Raw genomic sequence first — 27,620 nt, forward strand, 5'->3', positions numbered from 1 at the left:
TTTCAGCACGCTCCAAGCAACAAAAGGAAGAAGGAGCATCCACTTCCACCACTGAACTCCGCTTCTAAGCAAATCCATCACTAAGAGGAGAGGGCAGGCAGGCAGCACGGGCTGCAGGCAGGAAAGCTCTCAGCTAGAGCTCAGTAGAAACACTATTTATTCACCCCTCTTGGTTACAAGTGGGCAGGGTTAAGCAGATACGGAGCAGGATGCCATGCACGCCCGGCTGCTTCGTGTTCTCCACCATAGGAGCAGCTGCGTTCCAGCCCCACGTGTCTGTCCCGTGCTTGGGATGGCTGCTGGTGGCTGCTGCTTTGCAGTCTGATTAGAAAAGAAATCAGAAATCAAAACTAAATAAATATTGTTCCAAAAAGAAGCCAAAGGAAGGAGCAAGCCTTTGGTACGAGAGCAAGACTTCGAGCTCCAGCGCTGCTGTGCTGGACCCTGATGAACACAGCCAGGGGTTGGCAGAGCATGAAACCGTGGAGCAAACCAACCACAGAAACTGAGAACTTGGGTTTGCTTGACACAAGCCCTGTGGTTTCTGTGCTCTCAGGGCTCGGGGAGATGACAGTCAGGGTTTGGGAGAATCCAGGTGTAACAGGCTCAACTCTAGGCCCATGGTTTGCACTTCCAGCTACGTTTGCTTCCTAGTCTTTGTGGTGAGAGCAGAACTGCTGCGCATGGACAAGAACAGACTCATCTGACATCAGAATTACTTTGCCGAGCTTCCCAAATGGTGAACCAGGGCCTAGAACACAGAGACCACTGCAGTGTCCCTTCCTATGATATAATTCTTTATATATAGTATATATATTTAGACCAGCCCTGCCAAGTCTATTCAGTTGCTCAGGTGCACGTCACTAAGAGTCACTTCCCACGATGTATAAAACAGGAGTTATGCGGCTAAGGGAAGAGAAGGTGTTTTCAACTGTTCACTCTCTTCTCCCCTTCCTAGAAGAGAGTGGAGGGGTCAGGTCAGGCCCAGCAGCACCTATCGATCCATCTCATCCAGCAGTGGTGTGGCATCCCCAGCGATGGACATGGGCGTGCTCTCGATCATGGGGCTGGGAGACGGGCGAGGAGTCAACCTCTGCTTCTGTTTCCTCCGCTCAGCCTCCTTCTCCTGCAGCCACTGCTCGGCCATCTTCCCCCAGTCGATGGCAGCGTGATTGGTGGTCCTGCGATGACACAGGCACAACGTCAGGCACATGGCAGGAGACATTCCAAGCCCTCCCTCCCCAAGGGATCCCATGCAGGAAAGGGGCAAGGCAAGCCCACCACACAGAAATCAGGATGGGACACGCAGATACATGTGCACCCAGCACTGGGACCACTCACTTTGGCTGCTGCCTCTGCCTGGAGCTGGATGATGGTTGGGACTGTGTCTGGGACTGGGTGGACTGGGGTGTGGTGTTGGCCTGGAGCTGGTACTGGGGCGTTGTGATCGGCTGGCTGGGGGTAGTGTAGGAGTAACTGGGGGTCATCAGAGGGGTGGCCACCGGTTGCTGTGCTGGAGTTGTGAAGACCTGCAGAGAGCAGATGGTGTTAGAACAGAGGGGCAAAACCTGCTGGGCTCTGCATTGCCCTGCTTGCCCAGGAGCCTGGTGCACGTCCTCACCGTGCACTCCCAGCCCTGCTGGAGCCCCTCATCTGGGCAAGGAGAAGTTTACAGGGATTGCTGCCCAGTGACTGTTGCCCGGGGAATGGGGACTGCAGGGCAGAAGGAACAACACCCTGCTGAGCACAGGGCATTTGTGCCCCTGAGATCTCCTGATCACCCACCCAACCTGGCCACCACATCCTGCCTTTCTTCTTCACCCCACACAGGGTACAAGCAGAGGTAAGGGCTGCAAGAGGTGGGCACAAGAGACACTTGGGGCAAGCTAGCAGGAATGATGTCCCACAGTGGGCTTGAAGAACCCTGTGAGCACAGCAGCTTCCGAGATGGCTCCTTCCCAGATCTCAAGCTGGCTGGCTCAGCCCAATGGAGTGTTTAGTCTCTGCCTCCCAGTATTCATCTCTCTTTTCCTTCAGATTGTCTTGATGATTAACACATTGGGTTATGCACAGTCCCTGCCTCTCCCCAGTGCTGGCTGTGCCAAACTCCATGAAAGCCTCCCAAGGTGGTCTAAAAGAGGATCACTCCTCCCTGCAAGCCTTGTCTTGCAGCACCTCTTCATAAGGTCTGGGTGTGTTTTTTGTACCCAGTTCTTCTGCAGCTGGATTTAGCCTTGATGGAGCTGGCAGTGTGGGCTGGGAGGAGGCAGGCACCAGCACACATGAGGAAAGGCTTCAGTGTAAGCTGAAACTGTCCAATTCCATCTTATTCCCTAAAAAGCCCCTGGGTGTTGGGTCAGGCTGAGGTGTTCTCCTGCTGGTGCAGCTCAGAGATTAGCACACTGAGCTGAAAAGCCTTGCAAACTCAGCACATAGTTTCACAGCTAATCTCTTCCCCTGGCAGCTCACGTTGCCAGTTCAGGGGCACAATCAGGAGGTTGTGCACCCTCACTGCTGGATCCCACCTCTCCACCCTGCCACATTCCTTGGGGGCCAGACCCAGCCTGCTACTTGCTTCCCTCTCCCCAGAGCAGGGCTGTGTTAGGGACCTCTTTCTTCAGCCACAGAAGGCAAGAGGAAGCCTGGTACAAGAACCCAGCCAGGCTCCCACTGGGTACCACAACTAGGACCCAGGTAACAAGTAACCTCTGAGGCTCCCAGTGGAGCCCCCATGGGATGGTTTCTAGCCACAAAGAGAAGCCATGCAGCACCTCCTCTCATGAACCTCATAGAAGCACAGAATACCAGGTCAGAAAGGGGACCATCTGGTCCAACCTTTACACTTAAGTGACACCTACGTGGTACGCGCTGCTGCCGCCTCCGCTGCCTCCATAGCCATACTGACTGGATGCCCACTGTGCAGGGGTGGCATTTGGATTCTGTCCCTGGCCTGTCACAGCAGCAATGGCACTGAACATCTGGGAAGTCATGTTCTGTGGCAGGGCATTCACTGCACGGGTCAGGTCTGCAAGAAAGATCCACCACTTAGACAAAGCAGAGCTTGGATGAGGAACTCGCGTCCCAGTTCCAACCAGGAAAGGCCTGCACTGACCTGCCAGGTTAATGTTAGCTGGAGTAGCATTAATGGAGGCTGGAGTCCTGGTCCGACTGCTGCTGCTTGGCGTAATACCTGTATGAAACACAAACCAAGAGAGACGAATTAGCTCTCCTGGAAGAGCAGCTGAAACTCAGGATTTGAATAAGCAGGCAACAGGCTATGTTACCAGGGAATGATGTGAGCAGGAGGCTCAGGGAGAGGAAAGGGACAAGCCCAACATTTGCTGCAGGGCCACTTGGCTGAAAGGCAAGACAACTGAGGCATTCAAGTTTTGGGATGCTCACCTGGAACAGGGTCCTGATAATGATCCTTAAACCATCGGAAGAGTCCGTTCACGGTAGGGAAGACCTGGCCCCGGTAGCGGAATCCTTCTGGTGTCACTGTCACATACTCTATCCTGTGAGGAGTGGTGAATGCAGGAGAGGACATGAGGTTGCAGACTGCTTCAGAGCCATACCTGCACCCTCACACTGACAGGTCAGTCAGAACAGGCATGGCCATACTGATAATGAACAGTCAGACCTACCCATTTTGTTGTCAAACAATTGCTCCAAAATACCATTCTTTTCCAAGCAAAATCTATCAATCTCTGCCTACACTCCTGTGACACCCCCTGCATAGGGCAGTACTGCTTGTAGCAGCCAGCTGGTTAGAAACACAAGTCTCTGGGGTAGGATTTAATCCATTCATGGGTCTTCTACTGTCAGAAGGCCACAGCCTGGGTAAGGGAGGCATGACTTTTACAGGGATACTGACAGAGCTGGAAGGAAAACTGGCAGCAGTAAGCTGAGGGGTGGTACTGGCAGTACTCAACTGCACATGTTGGGCTTGCCTCTCATTTACCTTGGTTTGCCTCGAGGTTGATATCCCAAGAGGAATTTGCCGGGTAGATCTTTACAGGCACTAATAAAGTAGGGAATAAACGTTGGCTTCTCTTTCTTGGTCTTTATGAGCAGCTCTTCCAGCTTCTAATTAAAGAGAGAACGAAGGGAAATGCTCAAGGCGAGTCTACATCTCCAGCAACACACAGAGCCCATGGGTATCTCCCTCCATGCTGTGGTCAGCCCTTTTTCTTCCCAGCCCTGATGCTCACAGTCCAACAAGGAACACCAACCACACTGCTTCTGCACAAGGCTGGTGCACAAATGTCAGCAGGTCACAGAAAGCAAATTACTCTCAGTGACATTTGCTGACAGAGCCACCCTTTGCTGCTCTGGCAGCACATCATACTCCCATTGCTCTCTTATCTCCACTGCTCCCAGACAGAATCTCCTATAGCTATAGCTGGAAAGCGACTGCCAAGCCCCAGGCAACAAGAGGAAGACCAGAGAGAGCACTCCAGCAGCAGCTTCTGACAGACACAAAGAGTTTAAGAGCTGTCCTGAGACAAAGAAATTTATGTAATACTCCTGTATCTCCTATGGAAGTTCCTACGTCCCAGGACAGGCTTACCTTCTTGTCTCCACCGTTGCAGTCCTGATAGTATTTGTGATTCAACAAGTCTCTGGCAAAAGAAGCCATTGGCTGGACATAGCGAGCAACAATTTCATCCAGGTCTTCAAACTCCTTCGAGGAAACACATTTAAAGAGGTATAGAGGGTGCATGATGAGGAACTCTTATTCTAGTATACAGCTCTCAGACATATATTCTGCACAGCAAGATGCTCTGCAGGGCTCTTACCTCTGTGTTAATCCAAAGCATGGAGCCCAGGCTGAAGGCATTCTCCTTGCCCTCTTCTCGGACATCCACATGCTGGTAAATCCCATCATTCACCTTCCAGGTGACAGTCAGGTGGTTCTCCCCTTTGCTACTTGGCCGAATAATCACATCCCCTTGGTCCATGGTCTCCATCATCTTCTCAGCTTGCTTGAAGCTAATGTTGTGGAATGATGGGTGAGCAATTACTCTCTTGATGTACGCTAGGGAACAAAGCGGAGTGTTTAGGTTTCCAAGAGGAACTGCTTCATTACAGCTACAGGCCTAATTGTGGTTATTCTCCTGAAGCACCCTGAGAGGGTGAGCATTAAGAGGGAGAATAAAATTAGAGGCTCACTTGTCCGCTGTTGCTTTCTTTTCAGGTCTTCCTCTTGTTTGTGATCTGCTGCCTCAGAGTCAAAGTCGTAGTAGGTATCTTTAGGCAGTTTCCACTCATTGTTCTTATCCATCAGGTCTGAGGTCCTGCAGGTCAGGTCTGCACTGAACTTCTCAATGTCAATCTTCATAATCCTGCAGTGAACGGTCATTCCCACCTACAGGAGAGGGGCAGGCAAAGCTCATCAGCAGGTCTGGCTGATGCACCAGCCTCCCTGCGCTACACACCAATCTGTGTGGGGTCATGCTGCCAATAGGAGGTACAAACTACCTCACCTACTTCAGACTGATACAGCCTTTAAAAGTGAGCCTTCAGTTCAAAGTGAAAATCAACTGATCCCCAAGATGACTAGAATCAAAAGAGATTAAAGGAAAAATGGGCAGTTCTCCAGCAAGTTACTACCTATGCTCCAGACCTCACGGGAAAATGCATGTCTGGAGGTTGAGGACAGCAAAGTTTGCTGCTTTACATATCTTTAACAATGGGAACTGCAAAACTGGACTTCAGTATGCACAAGAAAGCAGTTAAGGCTGGTCTGAAACAGAGTGGAAAACATCCAAAGGACTGCTGTAATAAAATGGGAAAGAAAATACCATCACAAACAGTGCAATGTCTTAGTCCAGTTAACCGTGCTGAAGTTAATGGCTCTTGAAAGAAATGCTGAGACCTTTGAGCTTTCAGGATTATCCATCACCTGCATGGGACCCCCAAAGACAGCAAAGATTTTAAACCTCTATTTCATCTTGTGATAAAAATATGTGATTCTGTGTCTTCCAGAACCCCAGTCCCCGTCTTGAGCAAGACCTGTAATTCTGGACCAGTAACTTTGACGTCCACAAGTGAATGGAGACAGAAGCAAAAGCTATGAGAGAAGGAAAGTGACCCCTGCATACCTAGCAGCAGCTTTGTGAACTCTTTAGAAAGCCAAAACAAAGGGCAGCCCTGCATTAGAATGCCTTCTGGTCTCCTAAACCCAGACTTGAGCCAGATGATAATAAATCCTTCTGCAGTGCAACATGTTAACTGATTAACGTGGTTTCCACCAGCTGCCAAGAGAGATTTGCACTGTGGGACAAAGACATTAACCAGAGCCTGAACTTGCTGCTGATTCAAAGTCCTTCAATGAAACTAAGGTTTGAAAAGTCATTTAGGGAATGGTGTTGTTAACCAAGCCCTGAATCTTTGGTACTGGCTCCAGGCTCTTCCAGCTCTTGCTGGATATGTGGAAATCCACTGCTTTCATACCTTTACTCTTTCTTCTGGCCGCTTGACCACCTTATCACTAAGAAATTTTGTTGGGATGAAGCCAGCGACCCCATTATCCAGACGTGTCTTCACTCCAATGGCCTGACCTGGGCAGGAACCGCTGTCAAAGTGGTTCCAAACCTTGAGCAAGGCAAAAGTAAAAGTCATTCAGCATGGAAACAAAATAGCCCCAGCAGCTAACACTCAAAACCAAGTCTAAAAGCTGTGTCAGCAAACTGGTGCAGCCAACAAAGACATGTGGAAGTGCACGGGACAGAGGACTTCAATGTGTGCTACCCTATTTTGGTTCTACTCAGCTTATGGGTGGATCTCTGCAACCAGGAAGGTCAGAACATTTTCAGATCCTGCACACAAGCTTGCAGCTAGGGCTGGTTTCTAATGAATGCTATAGGGTTTTAAAGCCATGGATTACCAAGGCTGGAATTCAGCAGCGTTTAGAAGAGACCTAAAGTACAGCTGCATTAAGCAGCAGGGAGTTCAGACAAGTTCTTAAAGCTGAGAAGGTGGCAAAACAACCTTCTGCTCTCAGTGTCACAGGCAGTTTCTTTGCGTAAAACACAATCCCAGATCACGAACAAACCTGCTTTATATATCTGCAAAGAACTGGCCAGCTTAGCCCCAGGTCCATTTCCCTCTTAGCCCAATTCACTAAAATCCATAATGTAGCCATAAAGGAGCTGTCAAATCTATACTGAAGCAATTAGTCTGAAGTGGAACAGATAGTTGCAGCCAAAGGCCACTTTCAGACTGGGCACTTGCAGATAACTTGTGTCCCAAGAACCCCACAAAATGCTCAAGCCTGCTGATTGCAGGCTCTCAACAAAGGCAGCCCCATGAGGAGCAGCAGCCCCACCTCGCTGAGCTCAGGGAAGTTATCCTGCTGACAGAAAGGACACTGCCAAAGGCCAGTTTCATCGTTCCGTATCGCCTGGTCGTAGCTCTCTCCTTGGGGCCGCCTGTGGGCTATGCCAGTCACGTTGCAGATGATCATTTTACCTGTGGTGTGATGGGAGAGGAGAAAGGAGGAATGAACAACTGCAAGCCAACTGTGGGGAAGGGGAGAGCCCCCATGTAGGTGTTAGAAGACCACCCAGAAACACTGCTTCAGACACATGCAACCATAGCACAATCCCAACATCACACTCACTAAGATCCCTCTGCCCTTTACACATCTGAAGTCAACTTGGGATGACAGAAACCAGGGATGTACCTATATAAAAAGTCTCTGGAGTTTCTTTGGTCAGCATATTGAAGACTTCTTCTGTGTTTGGAGAACGATATGGGGTTCTCAGGTCCTTGTACCTGCAGCTTAGTTCAGCCCGAATGTCATATAAAGTGATATGCTTGTCACCATAGCCCTGTGTGGTAATTCAAAGGTTATAAAGCCATGAGAGCAGAAAGGAGGCGAGTATGGAATTCAGTGCAAGTTATTAAAGAACTCAAGGAACTCATCAAACACCAAATTCAACAACAGAGGAACACAAAGAAGAACCCACCATCAAACTCAGTTACAGGATGTTGAGGTTGAAAGTCCCAATGCATTCAGAAAAACAGGTAATTTCAGGGAGAACTGCTTAAACGGTCTAATTACTGTCTCTGGCCTCCTGCCTCCCTCTGCCCCATGTGTAAGCATTTACTAGATGCCACTGTCAGACACTGAATACTCATACTGCCTGTTTATACATTTTACAACAGCTAAATGCTCAGCTCCCCGAAAGAATAAGGGTCACCAGCTATAAAACATAACGAACTGAGCTGCATAGCAGAGCTTCCCTCTGGTTCTCAGCACCAGGAACCCCCCTGTGCACCTGTCTTTCCAGTTCCTCAGCAAAGGCATCGAGATCCAGGTCCTTCAGACGCTCAGGGTTTTCCAAGATCTCCTCTAGAGCTCCTGCAGGATTAGCATCCTCTGCTGACTCATCGTATTCCAAGGCATCCACTGCCATCTTTCTTGCCCATTCATAGGTTTCAGGATGGACCCTGGACCCATCTAGGACTTCGATGTAGGAATCAGTGCTGAAATGAAACAAGATTCAGAGAAGGGCTCTGCAGGGTTCCAGAGTCACCTCCTTCAGCTCAATAATAAAGCACACTGTTGAGCACCACGACTGGCTGCGTGTCTGCTCTGCCACAGCTGTCTTCTGTGGAGCAAACTACAAAGGACACAAGGAATTCTTCCTTGCTAATCAACAGGAACCGACGCAAGACAAATTCCAGTCTGCAGCTCCTGTGCTGCAAAGATACAGCCAGGCGTTTTGGATGCTAGAGATTTAGAAATTAGGTTACTGCTGTCCTCCAAACACCTCTCTCTTGTTCAGTTACCAGTTACCTAGTGCTCTGCAAACTTCCCAATATTGCTACCAGTTTAAGAGGAAGCTGAATTGCAGAGTTATTCCTCAAGTTTGGAACTTTCCTAACTGTTGGTAGGCCTAGCAGAAGCTAAGCCAAAGTGCACAAGGGTTACTGATGGACATTCCTGCATTAGGGAATAACTGGTTTTAGTTTAGCTCCTCTTGACCACAAAGGGTCTTTCAAACCTATATAATTAATGCTGTGGAGCTCACATTGCTGCACGAGTTTAGCTGCCCTCAGGGATCAGATTAATAACCAACAATACCTGAACTTGGCCAGGAATCAGAGGCCACACAGAAATTCCTGGGATACGGGCTCCAGGGTACAAGACTGCTTCAGCCTTTGCTCATGCTAACTCCATACCCCATATGACACTGGATGCACTCCAATACCCACCTATCACCCAGTGACGCCGTGTCAATCTTGATGAAGCCAGCACAGTTGATAAACACCTTGGGTCCCATGTGGCACATGGTAACCAGCTGGGTCCTGTTCTCCAAACGTGTGTTGTTTTGTTTTAAGATCTGGAAAGACAGGGAATAGTAGAAACCTTGCTATTCAAACACAAGGGAAAAGCAGAGGACTCACACTGGACACTGCAGTGTTCAAACCATCCAACAGAAGCTTCAACAACTCAAACTGTTGTTCTCTGCCTGCATGTATGAAAGAAGATGATTCCACATGGAATGGCTCCAACTTTTGGGAAAAGCACTGGCTTTTTGCCTTGTGTTTTCTACTGCGTGAAGGCATCTTCCTACTGTTAACAGTGCATCTATCCCTGTGGGTTCAGGAGCCGCGTAGAACTGATGGACCTACTTGGATCTATCAAGGACACAAGTCTTTGCATAGCTTCAGGGTTGGGCGCAGTGAGGTAACACCTACTAAAACACATGTCAATGATGCTGTCAGCTGCATCTGGCATACAGGATCTTGACTCATCTCCTAAAAGCACTGCTATCAGGCCACATGATGCACTGTTTCTGTAAGCAGGGACAGAAGCCTCCTTACCTTCAGGAGATGGGTGCCTTTGCGTGGTCCCAGGCCACACACATACTGTAGCAAAGCCTGGCTGTGAGGGTGAGCAATGGCTCGATTGACATCCACTCCCACCTCATTCACACGGTTTATGAATTCGCAGTAGAGGGCATTCAGCAGCTCCTCCTTCACCACATGCTCCTGACAGAAAGGAGAGGTGTTAGCCTCACAAGGAGATGCTTGCAACACTTTGCCATAAGCAAGCTGTGCCAAACATAACATGCTGGCTCTCGAGAGTTGTGCTGCACCTCAGTTACCCCTCAAACAGCCTAAAGGCAGGAGGCAGATGAGTTAAAAGAGGTAAAAAAAAGGTGCTGTGTTTCCTGAATATTGCATAAACCAGGCAGGACTTGCATGAGTTCAATTTGGAATGCTTTTCTTTGACAACAAACTGTCCCAGGCCTCCCAAACAACCTTCTCTTGCCCAAGGATCTCATGAGGAAGTTACCTGCAGAGGGTGGAGCTTCAGGCAGAGAATATCCTCATCAGAGCTGCAGACCTGGGCAAATTCTATGAGAGGGTCCTGGATGCGGCGAGCAAGGGAGACAGCCTGACGCAGCAGAGGAGGGTAATCCCTGAACTCATTCTGCAAGAGAATCAGGGAGAACCCTGATGGTGTTTTCACACTTTGTAGCACAAGCAGCAAAGACACTTCAGATGGGGATTGGAACAAGGGAAGCATTTGGTGCTCAGCACAAAGAGAGCTGAGGTCAGAGGCTTCCAAGAGCTCTGCTGCAAGTAGGAATGAAACAACCCCACTCACCCAGCTGAGCAAGACTCAAATTTCAGACTACATCAATATCTACTCTGTACATCTGCTGGTGCTGATCTCTCCAGGGAAGCCTAAGTAAGATGCTGTGCCTTGATCCAAAGATCAGTATGTCACTGTCGAGACGGATCACACGAAGCAGAGGATGATGCAAGGCAGGGCCAGCACAACAGAGGATGAGACAGCACAAATGAGCAACAGACTAAGGGATAGCTGAAATAACAGAAGGTTCACCTCAGACTTCTTGCTGTTCATGTAGAGGATGGCCAGTTCATTGTCCACCAGCTCCACTCCAATAGAGGACAGCTGCTGCCCTTGATCCAGCTCATGAACAATTCTCTTTACATCCTCCATCAGCATCTGAGCATCCCTAGGGAGAGACAGCCAAGCAGACTGAGGGGAGAGCGCAAAGCTGGGTCCTGGGATCACTTTGGGAGATAATCCCACGGACAGAAACAAGTGAAATGTGGACAGGCATGAGGGAAGGACTGCAAGGAAACTGGGAAGTGGAAGGAACACAAAGACCGACCTGTTCTCGCCTGCAATTGTCACCACATGAGGCTTCTTGTTCAGAAGGAATTTTTTCAAGGTTTCAATATCCTGGGCCTGGAAGGGGAGGTGAGACAGGTCAGAGCAGCAAAGCTGGAGAGTTTCTGTACTGAGCTACTCCTGGGTACTGAACCAATCCTGGCTTCCTATTTCACAGGGTAAATCCTCCCCTAGTGCCACCTTGATCTGCCACCATGCCATGAACATGGCTAAAGGCCTTCTCCACAGGCCAGCCTTGCAGCTCCTGACCACTGTAAGGTCAGACAGGAAGGCTCTGCAGAGGAAAGACTGATGGCGCTGCGCTCTGGTGTTACAGAAAATCAGTGAAAGTAGCAATGGAAGTCAAAAGCCTGCCCAAGTGCCACTCCCCATAAGGGGAGCAGAAGAGATGAGCTGGAATATAACTGGAAACAACTCTTCTGCCAGGAAAATTACAGGGTGGGGAAAAGGCAGTATGTTTGCATGCAAGAGTGGCAAGGCCTGAGCTGTCTTCAGACTGACTATTGCCCACAGTGGATCGCATGGTACCAAAACCAACATGCAGACATTCATCCCAACAATAGCTGCATCCATCAAGGCTCACCTTCTTTTCCCTCTCTTCCTCACGCCAGGCATTCCTTCTCTTAGTGAAATGTGGCAGTCGGAGGAAGTCTGTAACCTCACCCTCTCCATTAACAAGGGCGCAAAACACGGGGTTGTCCCTGCAAAACAGAGATCACTCAGACATGGTGAACTGCTAAAGCTCTACATGGATCCAGAGGCAATTCCTGTCCTCCTACCTGGCTGAAGAAAAGGCAATGCCTAGCACCCGAATCCCCTTCCCCTGGTTTTCATCCATGAAATCATCATCTTCCTCCACTTGCTGATCAGGACGATACGAAGCTACTTTTAACCAGTTGTACAGTTTTCGGCTGCAAGCCTGGTAGAACAGGAAAGGAAATTGAGGAGGGAGAAAATCCACTGCAGGTGCTTTGGCAGAGCCCTTTTCCAGAGGGAAGGTCACAGAATCACAGAATGGTTTGGGTTGGAAAGGACCTTAAGATCGGGTAGTTCCAACCCCCTACCATGGGCAGGGACACCTCACATTAGGCCACGTAGCCCAAGGCTCAGGCTCTGTCCAACCTGGTCTTGAACACTGCCAGGGATGGGGCAGTCATGGACTGCTCAAGGCAGCAAGACTGTATTCTGCCAGGACTGGAACCAGCTCTGCAGTCCCATGGAGCCCATCTCCCCTCCCTATTGAGATGCCTGCTTTTCTTCTCCCACCTTGGGAAAGAACCAGATGCAGACCCCTGCCTGCCTTCTCCTCCTTCCCAAGAAAGAGCCTGTGTATGGCTTGTCAGCAGTAATCTCCAGCATGCTGCAAGACTGTTAGCATTTGTAACCCCAGCTCTCCCATCTCACCTTGAGGACATAATCCTTGGCTTCCACCAGCAGCTTGTTCTTCAGCTCTTTAGCCATCTGCACATAGAGGAACTGGTTGAGGGACCTCTCGATGGCCATCGTACGCTGCCGATTCCACTCCTGCACCTGATGGCTGAACTCATCCCGGTAATAGAACTGTTTGATTTCCTCAAAGTATGTCTGGTCACTACCATAGCTGCAAGAAGTAAGAGGAGAAGATATAAAAGTGCTTCAAATGCCTGCACTGACAGCACTACTGGCAGATTCCTGCACACGGATGCAATAGCAGCAGCTTGGCTTCAGGAAGATGCCTGGAAATTAGAAAGGAGAGGCAGTCCTTCATCAAACACTCCTTTAGTTGCAAGAGCTATGCTGTGATACAGATCAAAGCCAAATGCCATGCTGGTGGCCTGATCAGCACAACACAGGGCAGCCCACAGCCACATTGCACAGTGTGGCTCCTCAGATGTGCAGAGAAAGAACCAAGGAGTGAGTGTTGTTGGGGAAAAAAAGCATCACCTTTCAGAAAAATCCTAAAGGCTTCAGGGCTCAAATGAATAAGGGAGATGTTTTTTTCTTCATCTTAATGAAAACTTAGGCAGACAAGACTCTAAGAGGTTTGCCCGACTTTAAGGTGCAAGAAAGCACCAGGCCATGACTTCATGGGGCAGTTTGGGTTATAGAAGAGCTCTAACAGCACAGCAGCACTGGATGAACAAGCTCTGCCAAGGCATGAATGGCACAGCCAGCGAGGACTCACCCCTCCACTCCTTTCATGTCAATGCTGATATCTATAGTGAGCAGTGCCTCGTCCTCTGCCAGGCTCATTTTCAGGAACTGGTCATCTCGCAGCTCCTTCACAGGCTTGTTCTTCAAGTATTTAAAGGAATAGGCATAGTGGGCTTCATCGATATCCTGGGAGAGGACAGACAAGTCAGCATGCATGCAAGGCATTCATGAAGAAAGACCCTTCTGTATACCCCAGCAGACAATGGTTTTTATTCAATACCCTGTCGCCCCTATGCCTGCCAGTCTGCATTTCCTTCCCCAGCAGGACACGGTGGAATTCCTTCCCAGTCCCAGAGAAACAGAGACTGTTCCAATAATTGAAGGCAACATCTTAACAGCAAGAATCAGGTCTGATGAAACGCTGAGACTAAAAATGGCAGCACACTGCTGAGCTGGGCTCTGCAAACAGCCCAGCTCACACGCTGCTCTGAGATTCATTGAGTTGCCACTGACATGGGAGAAGGTTTCAGATGCAAAAGGAGCATTGTATGTTATTTAGATCCCTCCCTGAACTGACCCATACAGTTGGAGCTCCCCTTCCTTACCTTTTTCCCCTTTTTGGTTGGTGAAATGTTGATTTTGGCTCTTTCTTGGAAAGTCTGTCTCAGGACCTGCCTGACCAAAGGCTCCCTGGCTATCTGCAAAGCCACCATGTACCGGGCTCCTTCCAGCACAGCTTCAGGGCTTGGGAACTGACTAAAAGCAAAAAGGCAACATAAAGGCTTAGGACTTGAGAATGCTTCCAGATCCCCTCCCTTGTGTCACATTCCCCCCCCACTGACCTACACACATAATCCTTGGCCAGCTCCAGGGGCTCTGCAGGGAACTGCTCTGTCTCGTGACGCTGGTAACTGTCTCGGAGGTTCTCTCCAAACTGCTCAGGAGTCAGACCAAACTTCTTAGCCAGGCCATCTGGTAACAGGAAAACAACAAAACCGATAAGGACAAGCAGCTTATACTGAGCTAACCATCAGTTCTCCTTCTACAGGTAAGCCAATGCAAGCTCAGCATGACAGAGAGCAGCTCTTACCCAGCCCAGCTGTTTGACAGATGGTGTACATATCCCGCCGGGAAGCCTGCTTCAGCTCAGGCCCTTTCTGCTCATCATCTTCTGCATCCTCCCCATCACCTATGGGAAGGATATATTTAGCAAGGCCTCTTTACAGAGGCATCCAGACAGCTGCAGTGTGTCACAAGTACAGCACAGGGATTAAACACAACCTACATTGTGCATTAGATCCCCTAAATTCCACAAGCACATCTCAAAGGTCATAGTCTTAAAATGATTCAGGGTTAGAAAAAACACCCTGAAAACAGTATCTTCTCTTAAGTTTCATTCTTTTGTAGTTTTAATAGCAGTACCTCTGGGTTGCACATTAAAACACACATCAAGGTGGCTGATCAGAGATGCCTGAAAGAGCTGGAACTAACTTGAGATAGAATTGAGCAGCAGAGCTGCTCTGTGCAGACACACGGGCTTTCCAACAAACTTCCTTACCATTCTTTCAAACCAGGATTTTCAACCAGCCCACAATTAGGAGACTAACAAATCTGGGGACAAACCTTCCTCCTCTTCACCATCCTCTCGGATATGCTTCTGCTTCTTTCGAGCAGCCTTGGCAGCATTCTGCATCTTGGGGATGTCTCGCCCATAGTACAGCAGGAAGTGATTATACACGTCCTTCAGCTCGTCCATGGACTGCACGTCCTTCAGCCTACGGCACGTAAAGCCAGCATGTTACACCCTGCTTGCAGCTGAGCCGTGGTCAGAGCACTCAAGGAACCTGCTCTGCTACAGGTCACAGGCAGAAGGAGCACTTGGGTTCATCTTCTAAGAGAGACTTAAATATTTCTCAGTACCAGCTTTGTGGGGAGGATAAAGTCAATGCACTGCAGTGGCCAGATAGCCTGTGCTGTTTGGGCAAGTCAACACACACTTTAAGTTGTTTTGGAATGAGTATAAGTCATGGAACCATACCTCTCCATGTCAGTAGTATCCAGGGCCCTTATTCCATCAGCCAAGGGCTTGTCTGGGTCAGCAGAGATTTGTTCATACTGATAGGCCTGCATCTTCTCAAACAGCCGTGTCAGGTTCTGCTTGCGGATCTTCAGCTGGGTCCACTAGCACGGAAACAAAAGACTTCCAGTGAAATGCACCATCACAGTGCATCATGTTTGTCTCTTCCCTTTCCAGACAGGGAGCTCTCAGGATCACAGGATATTTGTCATACAAAAACAATCACCAAAATCATTATCCACAGCCAAGCCCAGATGCGACATGTGGCAGGTCTTATCTCCAATGTAGATTGTAGTAATAGAAGAAAATAAATCAAGGTTTGGATCTTCCTGATAGAAGGTCACTACACAAAAGGAACTTGGTGAAGGGAAGGACTGCTTTGAATTCTCTTTTGTCAGATAACCCTTTACCACCACAGGACAGCAAACACGCATGTAACACAGGTAAAAAAAGCACACAGGGTCTCCACAGCCAAAACAAAATCTGCTGAAAGTATCAGGCTAAGTGGGAAGACATCTTAAATATCAATGGGATAACAAGCAGTGAAAACACTCCTCACCTTCTCATCCCACTGCCAGACCCTCCACAAGTCATTGATGTGCAGCTCTGGCTCCACATACTCCTTTCTATAGAAGGCGATGAATGGGACCTGGGTCAGAAATGAGACTTGTCACCACCATGCAGGAGACCAGGCTGTTCCTGGCAGCCAGAAGTCCAGAGAATGCTCCTGTTCCACGTGGAAGAACAAGCTAATGGAGCAGCAGTGTAGGAAATATAACAAGCCATGCCCCAGCTCTTACGACTGATCCACCAAAGAACACACCACATAAACGAAAGAGCTTCTGCAGCATCAGGCAACACCTTAGAGAATAGGTTGAAGCAAGACTGAAGAGAGTCTGAAAGTCCTCCATCTCAGTTAACATCATTTGCTCAGGATCAGGGAAATAAGATGACAGCAGTCCAATCAAACAGGCCTTAAAAACCTGTGTTACCACAGCTCATATAAGATGAGCTGCACCAACAAGCACCATTTTGCCACAGGAGAGGCAACCAGGTATCTCAGTTCCTTCTAGTTTGCTGCCCTAAATGCTTCCAGCAGGCCTTCTGCTAATCCTGTCTGGATAAGGAGATAAGCAACTCAGACCTTGTCATGGCAATGGAGCAAAATTACCTCAAAGTGTTGATTTCTCATGAAATTCAGGGCTTCTTTAATCTTCTGGATGGTGCTGGGACCCTTGCGGCTGAAGCTGCTGCTGGCTTGTCCACGGTCGAGGTAGTCAGAACTTTCCTAAAAGGGAGAAACATGTTGTGCTGCTTGTATTCCTAAGCTGACCTCCCTAAATGACAAGCCTGGGCTAAGGGTGGAAAAAAGCAGTCTTAGGAATACAGGCTTAGGTACATGCTCTGATTTTAGACCACAGAAAAGCATCCTAGCCCTGACTGGCTTAAAGGAAGAGAAGCAGCCTCTGGGCAAAGTAACTGATGGTTAAAAGCAGATCATGGCTAATACTGGTTTAGTTCTAAGTGCACAGTGGCTCAGAGATCTTTCAATCACTCTTAGTTATTCTTGCAACTTCTCTGTGTGCCTTTTTGTCCCGTTTTGTGGATGCGAGAATGAAGATACATGTATGTTAAATGACCTGCTGAAAACCAGAAAGAAACATGTATGGGGCATCACATTCAGCAGTCTCCTGGAACAATGCCTCCAGACTGGAAATCTGGAAGTCAAGTAGGACACAAGTCCCAGGCATAGTCCTTTACCTGCAAGGAGATGGTGGGTGTTGCAAATGCATTCCTATAAATCCAATCAGCTTCCTCCTCCAACTCATCATCCTCAGCATTCTTCACCGGGATGGACCGCAGCTGTGGGGAGACAACAGAATGAGCAGAGGTATCTGCAACACCAGGGCTTTTGCTACCATCTTTCCAAAAGGCCTGGAAATTACTGCTTTGAGCTGCAGGTTGCCTATAGGGCCTCAACACCTCCCATACCCACTGAATTTTGCTAGGGACAGCACTTCAATATCTGCATTTTCTGAGCACACAAGAAGCCTGCATCAGCTTTACATCAGTAAAGGCAGCTACAGTTCTCTCAAAGGCTTGTGGAAAGGCCTGCAATGGTGTGAAATCTTTTGTGAGGATCAAGCCAGGGTATCCCTTTCTTCCTACCAGCCCCAAACCCTTGCAGTTACATCCTCTGTTTCAATCTGTTTGTTCTATCATCACTCTTCTTGCTGCAGACACAATAACAGAACATAAAGCAGCTCCAAACCCTTCCTGGGCTTTTAGTCTCAGACACTTCTCTTTCAGGAGCCTGCTCTAATCATCAGCATGAGGATGACAGAATGTCTGAACAGGCTATATAAGGCCAGAAGACATTACAAAGAGCACTTCCTTGTGCTGTGCACACTGGCATGGGAAAGCAGGTCCTTCTGAAGAGCTGGCAGCTTCAGCTGTCCCTTTTACAAGGAAGAGTAACAAGTCTCTGCACAGAATTACATTAACATAAAGGGAGATGGATTGCTTAGTGAAAAGCTGAATATAAGGTAAAATTAAGACAAAAATATGAGATATCAGAATGATTCCCAGCAGCACAAACAGGACTCTGCATGGAGAGCAGTGTAAGTCCCAGTCACCTGGATTAAAGTGAGTTACAATTGGTACAGAACAGGTATGTGCTGGCTGGCAAATGGGTGGTCTAGAAACCCCAGCAAACCTTCTCTGGCACTGTACCTCTTGTTAGCCAGAAGTACAACTCAAGGGATTCCTAACAGCATCCAGCATAAAGGACATCTCAGCTGAGCACAAGCCCGGGAGTGCAACACTGGCACCCAGTGGCCAAAGAGAACCTAGGACCAGTGCTAAAACCGGGCTTACACAGCTAACACAATTCACAACGTCATCTGAACACTGAAATACCTTCTGGCTCCCTCCTCCCTCACCTGGAACCTCTCAGGCATGTCTGTCATGCGGATCTCATTGTCCTGGTCCGTTAGATGACTGCTCTCCAGCTCACTGGGCTCATACATCTCAAAGATGCTTCGTCGGCTGACGCGCTTCTTGGCGGTCTTCTTGGGTCGTACACGGGTCTCCCCTTCAGTTTCTTCATCCTCATACTCATATTCCTCCTCCATCTCCTCGTCGTACTCATTGTACTTCTCAAACTCATCATAGTCAAAGTCCACACCAAAGATTTCCTGAGCTTCCTGCAAAGCACTGGAAGGCAAAAAGCTGCCATTTAGCCCCACAGTGAAGTTACAGAACATCCTTCTAGCCACACAGAAGAGGCCAGAGCACCTAAATCTAAGTTTTAGTTTCCCTCTAGGCTAAAAAAAATCGTATTTTTTTTAGATAAGTACTAAAAAAAAAATCATATTTTTTTAGATAAGTACACAATTCTTTGACCTTTACATGCAAACACCTCTCTTAGGGGACTGGTTTTGGTATCCCTGTAAAAAAACAACAGGGAAGGAGTCAGACTTCTAAGGAATCACAGACTAAAGGCTCCAGGTTTAAATTTACCAGGTTCCTTTAGGCAAAGAGACCAGAAGTACCCAGTCACAAGCTGAATCACTCTGAGGTTGCAAGACTCAAGCTGAGCACCGTTTTTGAGGCTCCAGGCCAACTTCCAATCAATACTTACGCATCTGTGTATCCAGGGAGCTTCTTTCGCCATTTTGGCTTCTTCAGAGGTTGTCCATCATCATCCACAATGAAGTCATCAATGTCTGGACACGGAGAAACAATTTACTAGTCAGGACCTCGCATATTCAACTGGTACCTCTCACAAAGCTCAGCTCAGCCAATGCAACTATGAGCCTTCAACACAGGCCTAGGCTGCCGCTGGCTGTCAGTCTGCCCAGCTACCCACAGCATCTCCTAAACCAACCTCAAACATTCCAGGAGCCTGACCCATAATAACAAGCTAGAATGTACTTCCAGACACAGGCAAAGCCATCTGGCAGCTATCTGCAGCTCAGTGCACTGAACTGCAGTCAGAAAAGGCCCTGCTGCTTCAGGCAGCAGACAGAAAGAATTCTTGACACTCCTTCAGTATGGTATTAGCAGTGGCAACAGGCCGATACTCAAGTAAGGCAGGCATGTGCCATGTGCTGTGCTACCAGGTACTAAACAGTGCCTTGACTTCCTTCCTTTGAAGCATTTCCATGTTAGAAACTTTCAACACCTCAGCATACGTAATGTGCTTCTGGACAAAGTGGTTTAGACAAGCTAATTCTGCACTCAAACACTTCATTCTAAAGACTGTACTAATCAGACCAAAATGAGCTTTACCACAACGATGCTACAGCCTTTAGTTACTTGTAGCTCAGAGAAAGCCTTAACTTGGTTCCTGGGCTTAACGCTTTGGATGTACTGACCATCCAACACTCACCAGATTCATCTTCCTCCTCCTCCTCTTCCTCTTCTGGTGGAGGAACGGGAACTTCAACAGCTTCCCCTCCTTCCTCGCCTTCACCATCCTGAAAGATTTCTTCAGCAATGGCTTCTTTCTCATGTTCTTCCTTCCCATAGTCTTCCTCCTCATCATCCTCATCATCGGACATCTTCCGCAAACGCCTGAATTTTTGCTGCAAGCAAAACAGCTCATTAGGGCCCACAATTCCCAGCACGGACACCAGGCTCAGTGGGGCCTCTGCCAGGCCATGACTGCACTCCTCTGACAGGGAGCAGGATGGAGCCCAGCAAAGGCACACAGGGGAGAAGGGCTGTCCCCTGGCAGCCTTGCTGCAGGTACTCATGGGGCTCAGCGCACACACACCCTAACTGCCTGCTGAGGACTGTGCCACCTGCATGCTGTCACCACCAGCGTTAGCCTGGCTTGGTGTGCCTCTAGTGAGCATTGCGGAAGGAGCTTTACAGCCCATAATAGCCTGTGGTGACTTTGAGGTTAGCATCATGCAGGAGAATGCCACTGGCACACAGGCTCCTAAGACTGTTGTGCAGAGGTGGGAAGGGAGGAGCACGGCAGATTTTAGGAACCAGAAGTGTTTTGCAGACTCTAGGAAGCCAGGTCCCAACTGCCTGGGCAGGGAAAAATGCCACTTCCTTCAAGCACTCACCCCCAGAAGGGTAGGAGCAGACAGAAGGCACCTCTTGCTCACTCCAGGCTCCTTCATGCTAAGAGCCACCACCCCATTAACAGCAGCATGGGAACACAACTCACTCTTTTGACTTTAACGCCCAAGTTCTCTTCAATGAGATCAAAATCATCATCCTCCAGGCGGTCGTCAAAAGCTAAGAGAAGAAAGCAGAGAAGAGTTACACTCTACTAACCTGGGAATGGACCAAGAGTACGAAGGGTACAGGTCATCCAGCCCCTGCAGACACCCAGGGCAGAGGGAGAGCTCTGCTCCCTGGCAGGACAGTGTGAGAGCACTGCACTGTGACCTGCTATGAACACAAAACTTACTGCGCTTTCTCTTTTTGTGGCCAACATCATCTTCAGAGTCTCCAGAGTCACTGGCTTCTTCCTCCTCTTCTTCTTCCTCATCGTCATCATCATTAATGAATCCTTTCAGGTTCCCCTGCTCATCCTGATCATCAAGATTCTCCTCCTCCTCCTCATCTGGTGTGAAGAGCAGCAAGTGTTAAACATGCACTCACTGGTTATCTGCCAAGACTCCTTCACACTATCCACACAGAGAGTTTAAAGTGAACACTTCTACTGACGCAGAACCCAGCAGCTGCTCTTGTCACAACCCCACTTCTTGACTCGTGATTTCATGCTCTTGCTGCAGATGGAACAGGTGGAGTGGTCACACTGGACAACCCTCCGCTTCTACTGTTTGCTACCAAACCGTGTGCCTGAAAGTGCCACGGGGCTGAAGCAGTGTATTTTCTGTTGCCAAGTATAAAACCACCTAAGCACTTGAAGGAAAGGAGGCACTTAAACAGCTGAGATGATCGACTACAGATGGCCATGCTATTATAGCACAGTTAATGCTCCATCTGCAGTCATGCGATGTAAAACAGAGCAGTGAGGCACCCAGACAACTCGGCAAACTCAGAACTGACAGGCAGACTCACCATCCTCATCCTCCTCCACAAACTTCTTGGTTACTCTGGGCACAACCTCCCCATCTTGGTTGTACTCTTCCTCTGACTCCTCTGCTTCACTTTCTACGAAGTCAGACATGGTTGCAGGCTCTCACACACGGCTCCAGTGCAACTGGGGGAAGAGGAAACGTCCATCACATCAGCTGAGCGAGCAAAACACAAGCACTTCCTCCTACAGGGTTTTGGAGAGAAGTCAGCTAAGGCAAGAGGGGTTGAAATTATCTATCAAGGCCTTGAATTACCCAAGGTCCACCTTGCCTGGACATCCCTGTCATGAGAGATTAGGCAAGCAAAGCCAGTGGCCAAATGCTGCCAGCTCCTGTCAACCCATGTCTCAGCAAGCAGGACAGGACCTGTCACAGCAGCATTCATTGCACAGCTGAGCTCTGGGCTGAGGCTGAACCAGCACATGCAGCCAAAGCCCTTCATCCCATCCATACCCTCCCACACAGCCAGGAAAGCTGCCACTGACACTGCACGGCGTTGGACACACTGTCCAACCCATTAGGATGTTAATGTGAGTAATCCTCACGCAGCTAATGAAGCCAGGGTGAAGTTGAGAAGGGCCTTGACTGAGTTGGAGGATGTTAGCAAGGCTCTGTGGAGCCCCATGGAGCAAACAAAAGGCCTGGGAGCAAACAAGGGGCTTGTCCAACGCCACTGGCCCACACAGCCAGAGCCAGGGGGCTCTCCCAGAGATAAATAAATGAGACCACAGATATGGGGTGTTTTGTATCCCCAGAACCTTTTGTTTGATGTTTTTCCCCAACTAGGGTTTCTGGAAGCAGTATAAATCCAGTCTGGTACAAAGGAAAGTCTGTGTCCATAAAGACACGGCTCAAGTTCTGCCTCTCTGAGCTTCCGCTTCTTGTGGTTACAAAGCCTGCTGTCATTTCCAAACTTTCCAAAGGAATTTCTGGGTTCCTTTTTACATACACCAAAACAAGAGCAGCTCACACTGTCAGCTATGAGAAAAAAAACCAAATTAATCCCTCAAATGGGTGTGAAGATGAAAACTCCTGCCCAGGAAGAACCACCAGGCTTTGGGAAGGTACAAAAAGCAGCTCAGAGGAAGTGTCAGATCTAAAGCAAAACCCTTCATGTGAAATTACATCTGATGTAATTTAACACACAAAAAAAGAAAGGAAAAAAGATGAGAACTCCATAGGCCAGAGAACAATACTTAAGCAAACATGCTTCCAAATGTTCCTTAATCATTTCCCACTGCAAACAAACAGCTGAAGGAAACTGGTCCCGTATGGAACAACCTGATCAAGGCTTTGCCACGACACTTCTTGTGTGCAGGACTTCTTGTTCCACCCTGAGACCCACACATCTGGTGCACAAATACAACTTAGGGAAAACCAGGGACTTATTCCTCACTTAAAAGAAAAGCAACAAGAAGGTGCAAGGCTGAGCCTGGATAACCTTTGAAGTCCTAAAGTACCAGGAGCTCCAAAGGAGCGTGTCGGCCGTATCTCATTGAGGAAAACCCACAACAAAGACAAGGGGAAAGACCTCTGCCAAGTTTCAGACACGAGCAGACAGCAGCTTGTACTCCTTGGCTGTGGATTACGTGGTTGTGGCCAACATCTATCTATTTGCCACGCTCCAGACAGGCAGACACTGCGGCAGGCCAACGCTACTGCTCTGCACCCAAACAGGATGAGTGCGTGCGTGCGTACGTACAGGGTGATGCCTGTCCTCAAGAGGACGCTGCAGAATTCACACAGGTGTATTGAGGGATCCCCTTCAGGAATAACTGCTCAGAGGGCAGTACAGATGCTGGTTAAACCCTGAAGCAAACACCACTGATGAACAGTGTAGCTATATACAGCAAAGGAGCAGGAACTGTTATGTTCGCCAGCCTGTGTATGAATATCATGTCAACCTCACATTTTCTCACCAATTCTTCTACAGATATCCATCAGGGTGTATTAACATACATAACAGGCTAAGTGGCTGTTCCTAGAACATTTCCAAGTTTAATAACCTCATCTCTCCCCTGCCCATGCTCAACACGCAAATCCAGGATGAAAGAACCCCCCTCATCACAGCACCACAGACAATTTCACTGTTCTCCGCCACTTCACCCACAATTCCAACCTTTTTTGTCATCACCTCTTCTACCACCTCCTGGCAATTTCATTTCATGTCAAATCAAATTTGTCTGGACATAGGGAATGACTAGGACTTAGGAAACCCGTCTCATTTAATGACGCAGCTGAGCAGGTTCCACACAAGCCAACCACCCACAAAACCGGGTGCTTTTGGCTCCAGTGAGATCCAGCTCAGGACAGCAGGGATGTCACTTAGCACAGCAAATGGAAGGGTACCTGTTACCAAGGAGATGTCGAATCAGATACGGACTAAAGGTGCCTCTCCCACCCTGAGTGCCAGAGAGGCCTTCATTTGAAATAAAACAGGACAGGAAGGTGGCAGAGACAGAGCGGGTGGAATCACAGAGCTCAGACCAGCACTGCTGCCTGGTCTGGGTCACACAGAGAGAGCCCCACTCCAGCAACATCACTTGTGTGTCACACAGAAGGGTTTAAAGATTCCATTGGATAAGCATTGGGCCAGCTCAGCTGTATCATGCTATGGGCCTTTCCTCAGAGCAGCACAGCAGCATCCCTGCTCCTGCAACACTGCAGCAGAGGAGCAAGTACTAAATTGCACTAGAGCACCAAAACGATAGGGAGCCCATGCCTAATCCTGCCCGCTTACCTGTGCGCAAGCAAACAGGTTCCTACAGGTGATATATATGTACAGCTTTAGCCAGAGACACACTCCAGCCACTAGACACTGACCAAGATGGACCAAAGACAACAGCAATGCTGTGACAGCACCAGAGCAGGCAGTGAGGGCAGGAAGGGTGCCCCCACATTGAACACAGCCTCTCCCACTCAACATCAACACCAGACCAGCTCAGGGCTGAGCAACTACACAACCTCTGCTTTCACCCAGCAGTGTCTGCATTTTGTCTGGCTCAAAGGCCCGGTGGCAGTTGTCCAGAGTCCACAGGCTCCTTTTAACTGGCATGACCCTGAGCGGACAACTCTCTTTGCTGTCAATACCAAGACTGCAGACATCAGGTCAGCAGGACCAGGGTAGACACCAGCCACAGGCACTGTGGGCTGCCTCCCTGGTTAGGCCAGGCAGCGCCTTCAGAACAAGGGTTGCTTTGTAATGAACTGGAAACCAGACCTGTAAAACCATGGCCATGCATCCAGATAGCTGCTGGCTGCTCAGGACTGCAAACCACGGCAGTGCTGGAGGCAGGAGCACTTAATTCAGCAAAACTTAATTCATTAGGTTTAGAAACGGAGGTACACTGCGAGCACCTGCAGAATATCAGTGTTATGGAAAAACCTCCTGCTCCATGCCACATAGGGTGGTCCTCTGGCAAGGCAGGGACATTATCATGTGCAGGATGGCATCAGGAACAGCTGTTACAACCAAGAATAACCAAGGAGCATCCTCACAGCAAGATACATTGATTATTCTTCACCAATCAACCTCAGGACATCATTGTTGATGCCCAAAACAGAAGAACCAAGTGCTAATCTAGGCTTTACTACAGCACGGGTGCTGAAGAGAAGCAAGTTCTTGGCTTCTCCCCATTCTTTGTGTAAGAAATAACATCAAGGCCTTGATCCAAGCTAACACTGGTTTTGTGAGGGGTATTTCTGGGTGGGAGATGGTTTGGGCAGGGACTGTTTTAACCTCTGCCATGTCACGATTCAACTCACAGTCCACTTAAGGTCACGTAGGTCCATTGCCAAAGCCACCACTGAACAGTTTTGCTTAGTTCTTAGTCTACCTTTGAAAAGTTAAGACTAAAAAAGTTACCCCTCTACTCTGCTCTCGTGAGACCTCACCTCGAGTATTGTGTGCAGTTCTGGTGTCCTCAGCATAAAAAGGACATGGAGCTGTTGGAACAAGCCCAGAGGAGGCCACGAGGATGATCAGGGGCTGGAGCACCTCCCGTATGAAGACAGGCTGAGGAAGTTGGGACTGTTCAGCCTGGAGAAGAGAAGCTGCGTGGAGACCTCATAGCAGCCTTCCAGTATCTGAAAGGGGCCTATAGGGATGCTGGGGAGGGACTCTTCATTAGGGACTGCAGTGACAGGACAAGGGGTAACGGGTTCAAACTTATACAGGGGAAGTTTAGATTGGATATAAGGAGGAAATTCTTTCCTGTTAGGGTGGTGAGGCACTGGAATGGGTTGCCCAGGGAGGTTGTGAATGCTCCATCCCTGGCAGTGTTCAAGGCCAGGCTGGATGAAGTCTTGGGTGAGATGGTTTAGTGTGAGGTGTCCCTGCCCACGGCAGGGGGGTTGGAACTGGATGATCTTAAGGTCCTTTCCAACCCTAACTGTTCTGTGATTCTATGATTCTAAGTTCAGCTGGAGAGGATTCAGAAAGCTCCATGAGAATAAGAGGCTGGAAACTTGACTCAGTTCAAACACTGGCCTAAGGAAGGCAAATCTATTTATTTGGCCTATTAAACGCCCATGACATTGATTTTAGCTTGGCATAAGTACATCAACAGCAGTAAAAGACTATGACAAGAGGGAGTGTAGGGGTGAAATGATGACTAGAGAGCAAGAGGCTGCAACAGGGAAAGCCCAAGCAGTGCAGCTCTGGAACTTCCCACACCTACTTTTGTTAGTTTTTAATGCTCCCCATTGGTCCCGCTGCCTCGATGCTATTGGGTGGCAGCACATCCTCTGCCACGGTTTAATAACACGGTGTGTGAAAAAGCACTTCCTCCTGTTTATTTTAGCCCTGCTGCATCAGAATTTCCTGTAAGAAACTGAAAACTCATCTTTCCTCCTCACTTTCTCTGACCTGCACGGGACTTCACACACCTGATTTGTATCCCACGTCAGCAAGTTCTCCCCTAAGGTAAGGAAGGGAAAGCTTCCCTTGCCCCAAACCTGCTCATCCACGCTGCTCCTGCCCCTTTTCCACTGCTCCTCTTTCAAGATGGGCAAACCAGAACCACCAGCAAGAGCCAGGGCACAAACTGCCAAGGCTTTATACAGCAACATAATGTCTTCTGTTCTGCTTTTGCTCCTTTAAAGCAATTCCGACATCTCCTCATTAGGCTACAGAGGGGTGATGGATGCATTAAAACAAAGTGCTGAGACACCATCAGCTCTTTCCTGCATTGTAAAAGCTGATGCAGAGTCAGTCTCTGCAGTGCTTGTGACCTTCCTTACACATGTAGTATCTCATTTACCACACCTCAACCACTCCACACTACCTGTCCTCTGCAGGTAATCACAACCTAAATAATTTAGGACTAACTTTTCCTTCTCCACAGCACCATACTCAGGAAAATAAAGCAGGGAGATGCCGACGGAACTCCACAACAACCTCACCCCGTTGTGGCACCACTCCTTCATCCCTACCTTTTTCTTTTTTGCCACCTTTTGGCCAGTCATTGAGCCCCAGAAGGGTCTTCCCAAGCTGCTGCCCCATGGATTTTCATGGGAGACCCTATCACAAATTGCTAAACCGAACGGAATGCTCCGGGAATCACACCTGAGGAGCGGGGCGATGCGAACCCCGCTGTAACAGAGCTCACACCTTGTTCCGTCCTCCGGGGATCACAACCACGCTCCCCGTGCCCACCCCTCACCCCTACCAGCGCTCCCCACCGTGTCACCGCTACCCCACGGCCCCTCCGGCGGGCGGGAGCCGCGGTGCCGGTCAGCAGCTTCCTCACCCGGGCCGCCTGCCCCCGCTTCACCTCCCCGAAGCCCCATCTCCATCACGGGTACTCCAAGAGCCGCCGGGCGCACAGGGCCCGCCGTAGGCCCCCCATAGGCCTGCACCGGAGCCGCCCCAGCGCGGCGCAGGAGGCCTCGGAGCCGCCCCAGGCCCGGCGCGGCCGCGCTGTTCCCCTGGCAACGGCTCCCCACGGGCCCTCCGCGGGGTGACCCGAACCCCAGCGCCGCCGCCAGCACTCGCCCTGCCCGGGGCGGCGCCGGTCCCGCCCGGTGCGGCCTTACCCGAGCGCTGAGGGGAAAATGGAGGCCTCGGCGGCGGCGGCGACGGCGACGACAGCGAGCGAGGGGAGGCGGAGCAGGCGAGCGGCGACCTCCGGGCGGGCGGAGCGGCGCTCACTTCCTCTTCCGG

At 49.3% G+C, this 27,620-nt stretch overlaps 1 protein-coding gene across 2 annotated transcripts; it reads right to left on the reverse strand.

The window, feature by feature from the left end:
• Window positions 1-140: 140 nt before the first annotated feature.
• Window positions 141-27,620, reverse strand: SUPT6H (SPT6 homolog, histone chaperone and transcription elongation factor). Of its 2 annotated transcripts, XM_057420745.1 has the most exons (37): window positions 27,494-27,620; window positions 21,441-21,582; window positions 20,824-20,979; window positions 20,578-20,648; window positions 19,786-19,981; window positions 19,036-19,120; window positions 18,335-18,608; window positions 17,154-17,255; window positions 16,564-16,680; window positions 15,952-16,041; window positions 15,354-15,496; window positions 14,939-15,090; window positions 14,406-14,504; window positions 14,158-14,287; window positions 13,921-14,071; window positions 13,347-13,501; window positions 12,587-12,782; window positions 11,962-12,101; window positions 11,766-11,883; window positions 11,163-11,239; window positions 10,868-11,003; window positions 10,313-10,450; window positions 9,838-10,005; window positions 9,226-9,353; window positions 8,286-8,493; window positions 7,688-7,835; window positions 7,331-7,473; window positions 6,457-6,597; window positions 5,173-5,368; window positions 4,800-5,038; window positions 4,571-4,684; window positions 3,962-4,086; window positions 3,403-3,515; window positions 3,113-3,190; window positions 2,859-3,025; window positions 1,342-1,529; window positions 141-1,181 (listed from the first exon to the last, which is right to left on the reverse strand). In XM_057420745.1, exons 2-37 carry the CDS (start codon window positions 21,547-21,549, stop codon window positions 995-997), a joined length of 5,178 nt encoding a protein of 1,725 aa, XP_057276728.1. In that variant the 5' UTR covers window positions 21,550-21,582; window positions 27,494-27,620; the 3' UTR covers window positions 141-994. The 2 variants fall into 2 exon arrangements, with proteins under 2 accessions (XP_057276728.1, XP_057276727.1); XM_057420744.1 differs by lacking the exon at window positions 27,494-27,620 and having other exon boundaries at window positions 21,441-21,812.

Source organism: Pezoporus wallicus, unplaced genomic scaffold (assembly GCF_028554395.1).
Source record: "Pezoporus wallicus isolate ANWC-B61680 ecotype Strahan unplaced genomic scaffold, APGP_CSIRO_Pwel_v1 contig_14787, whole genome shotgun sequence".
In the NCBI taxonomy this organism is placed as follows: Eukaryota; Metazoa; Chordata; class Aves; order Psittaciformes; family Psittacidae; genus Pezoporus; species Pezoporus wallicus.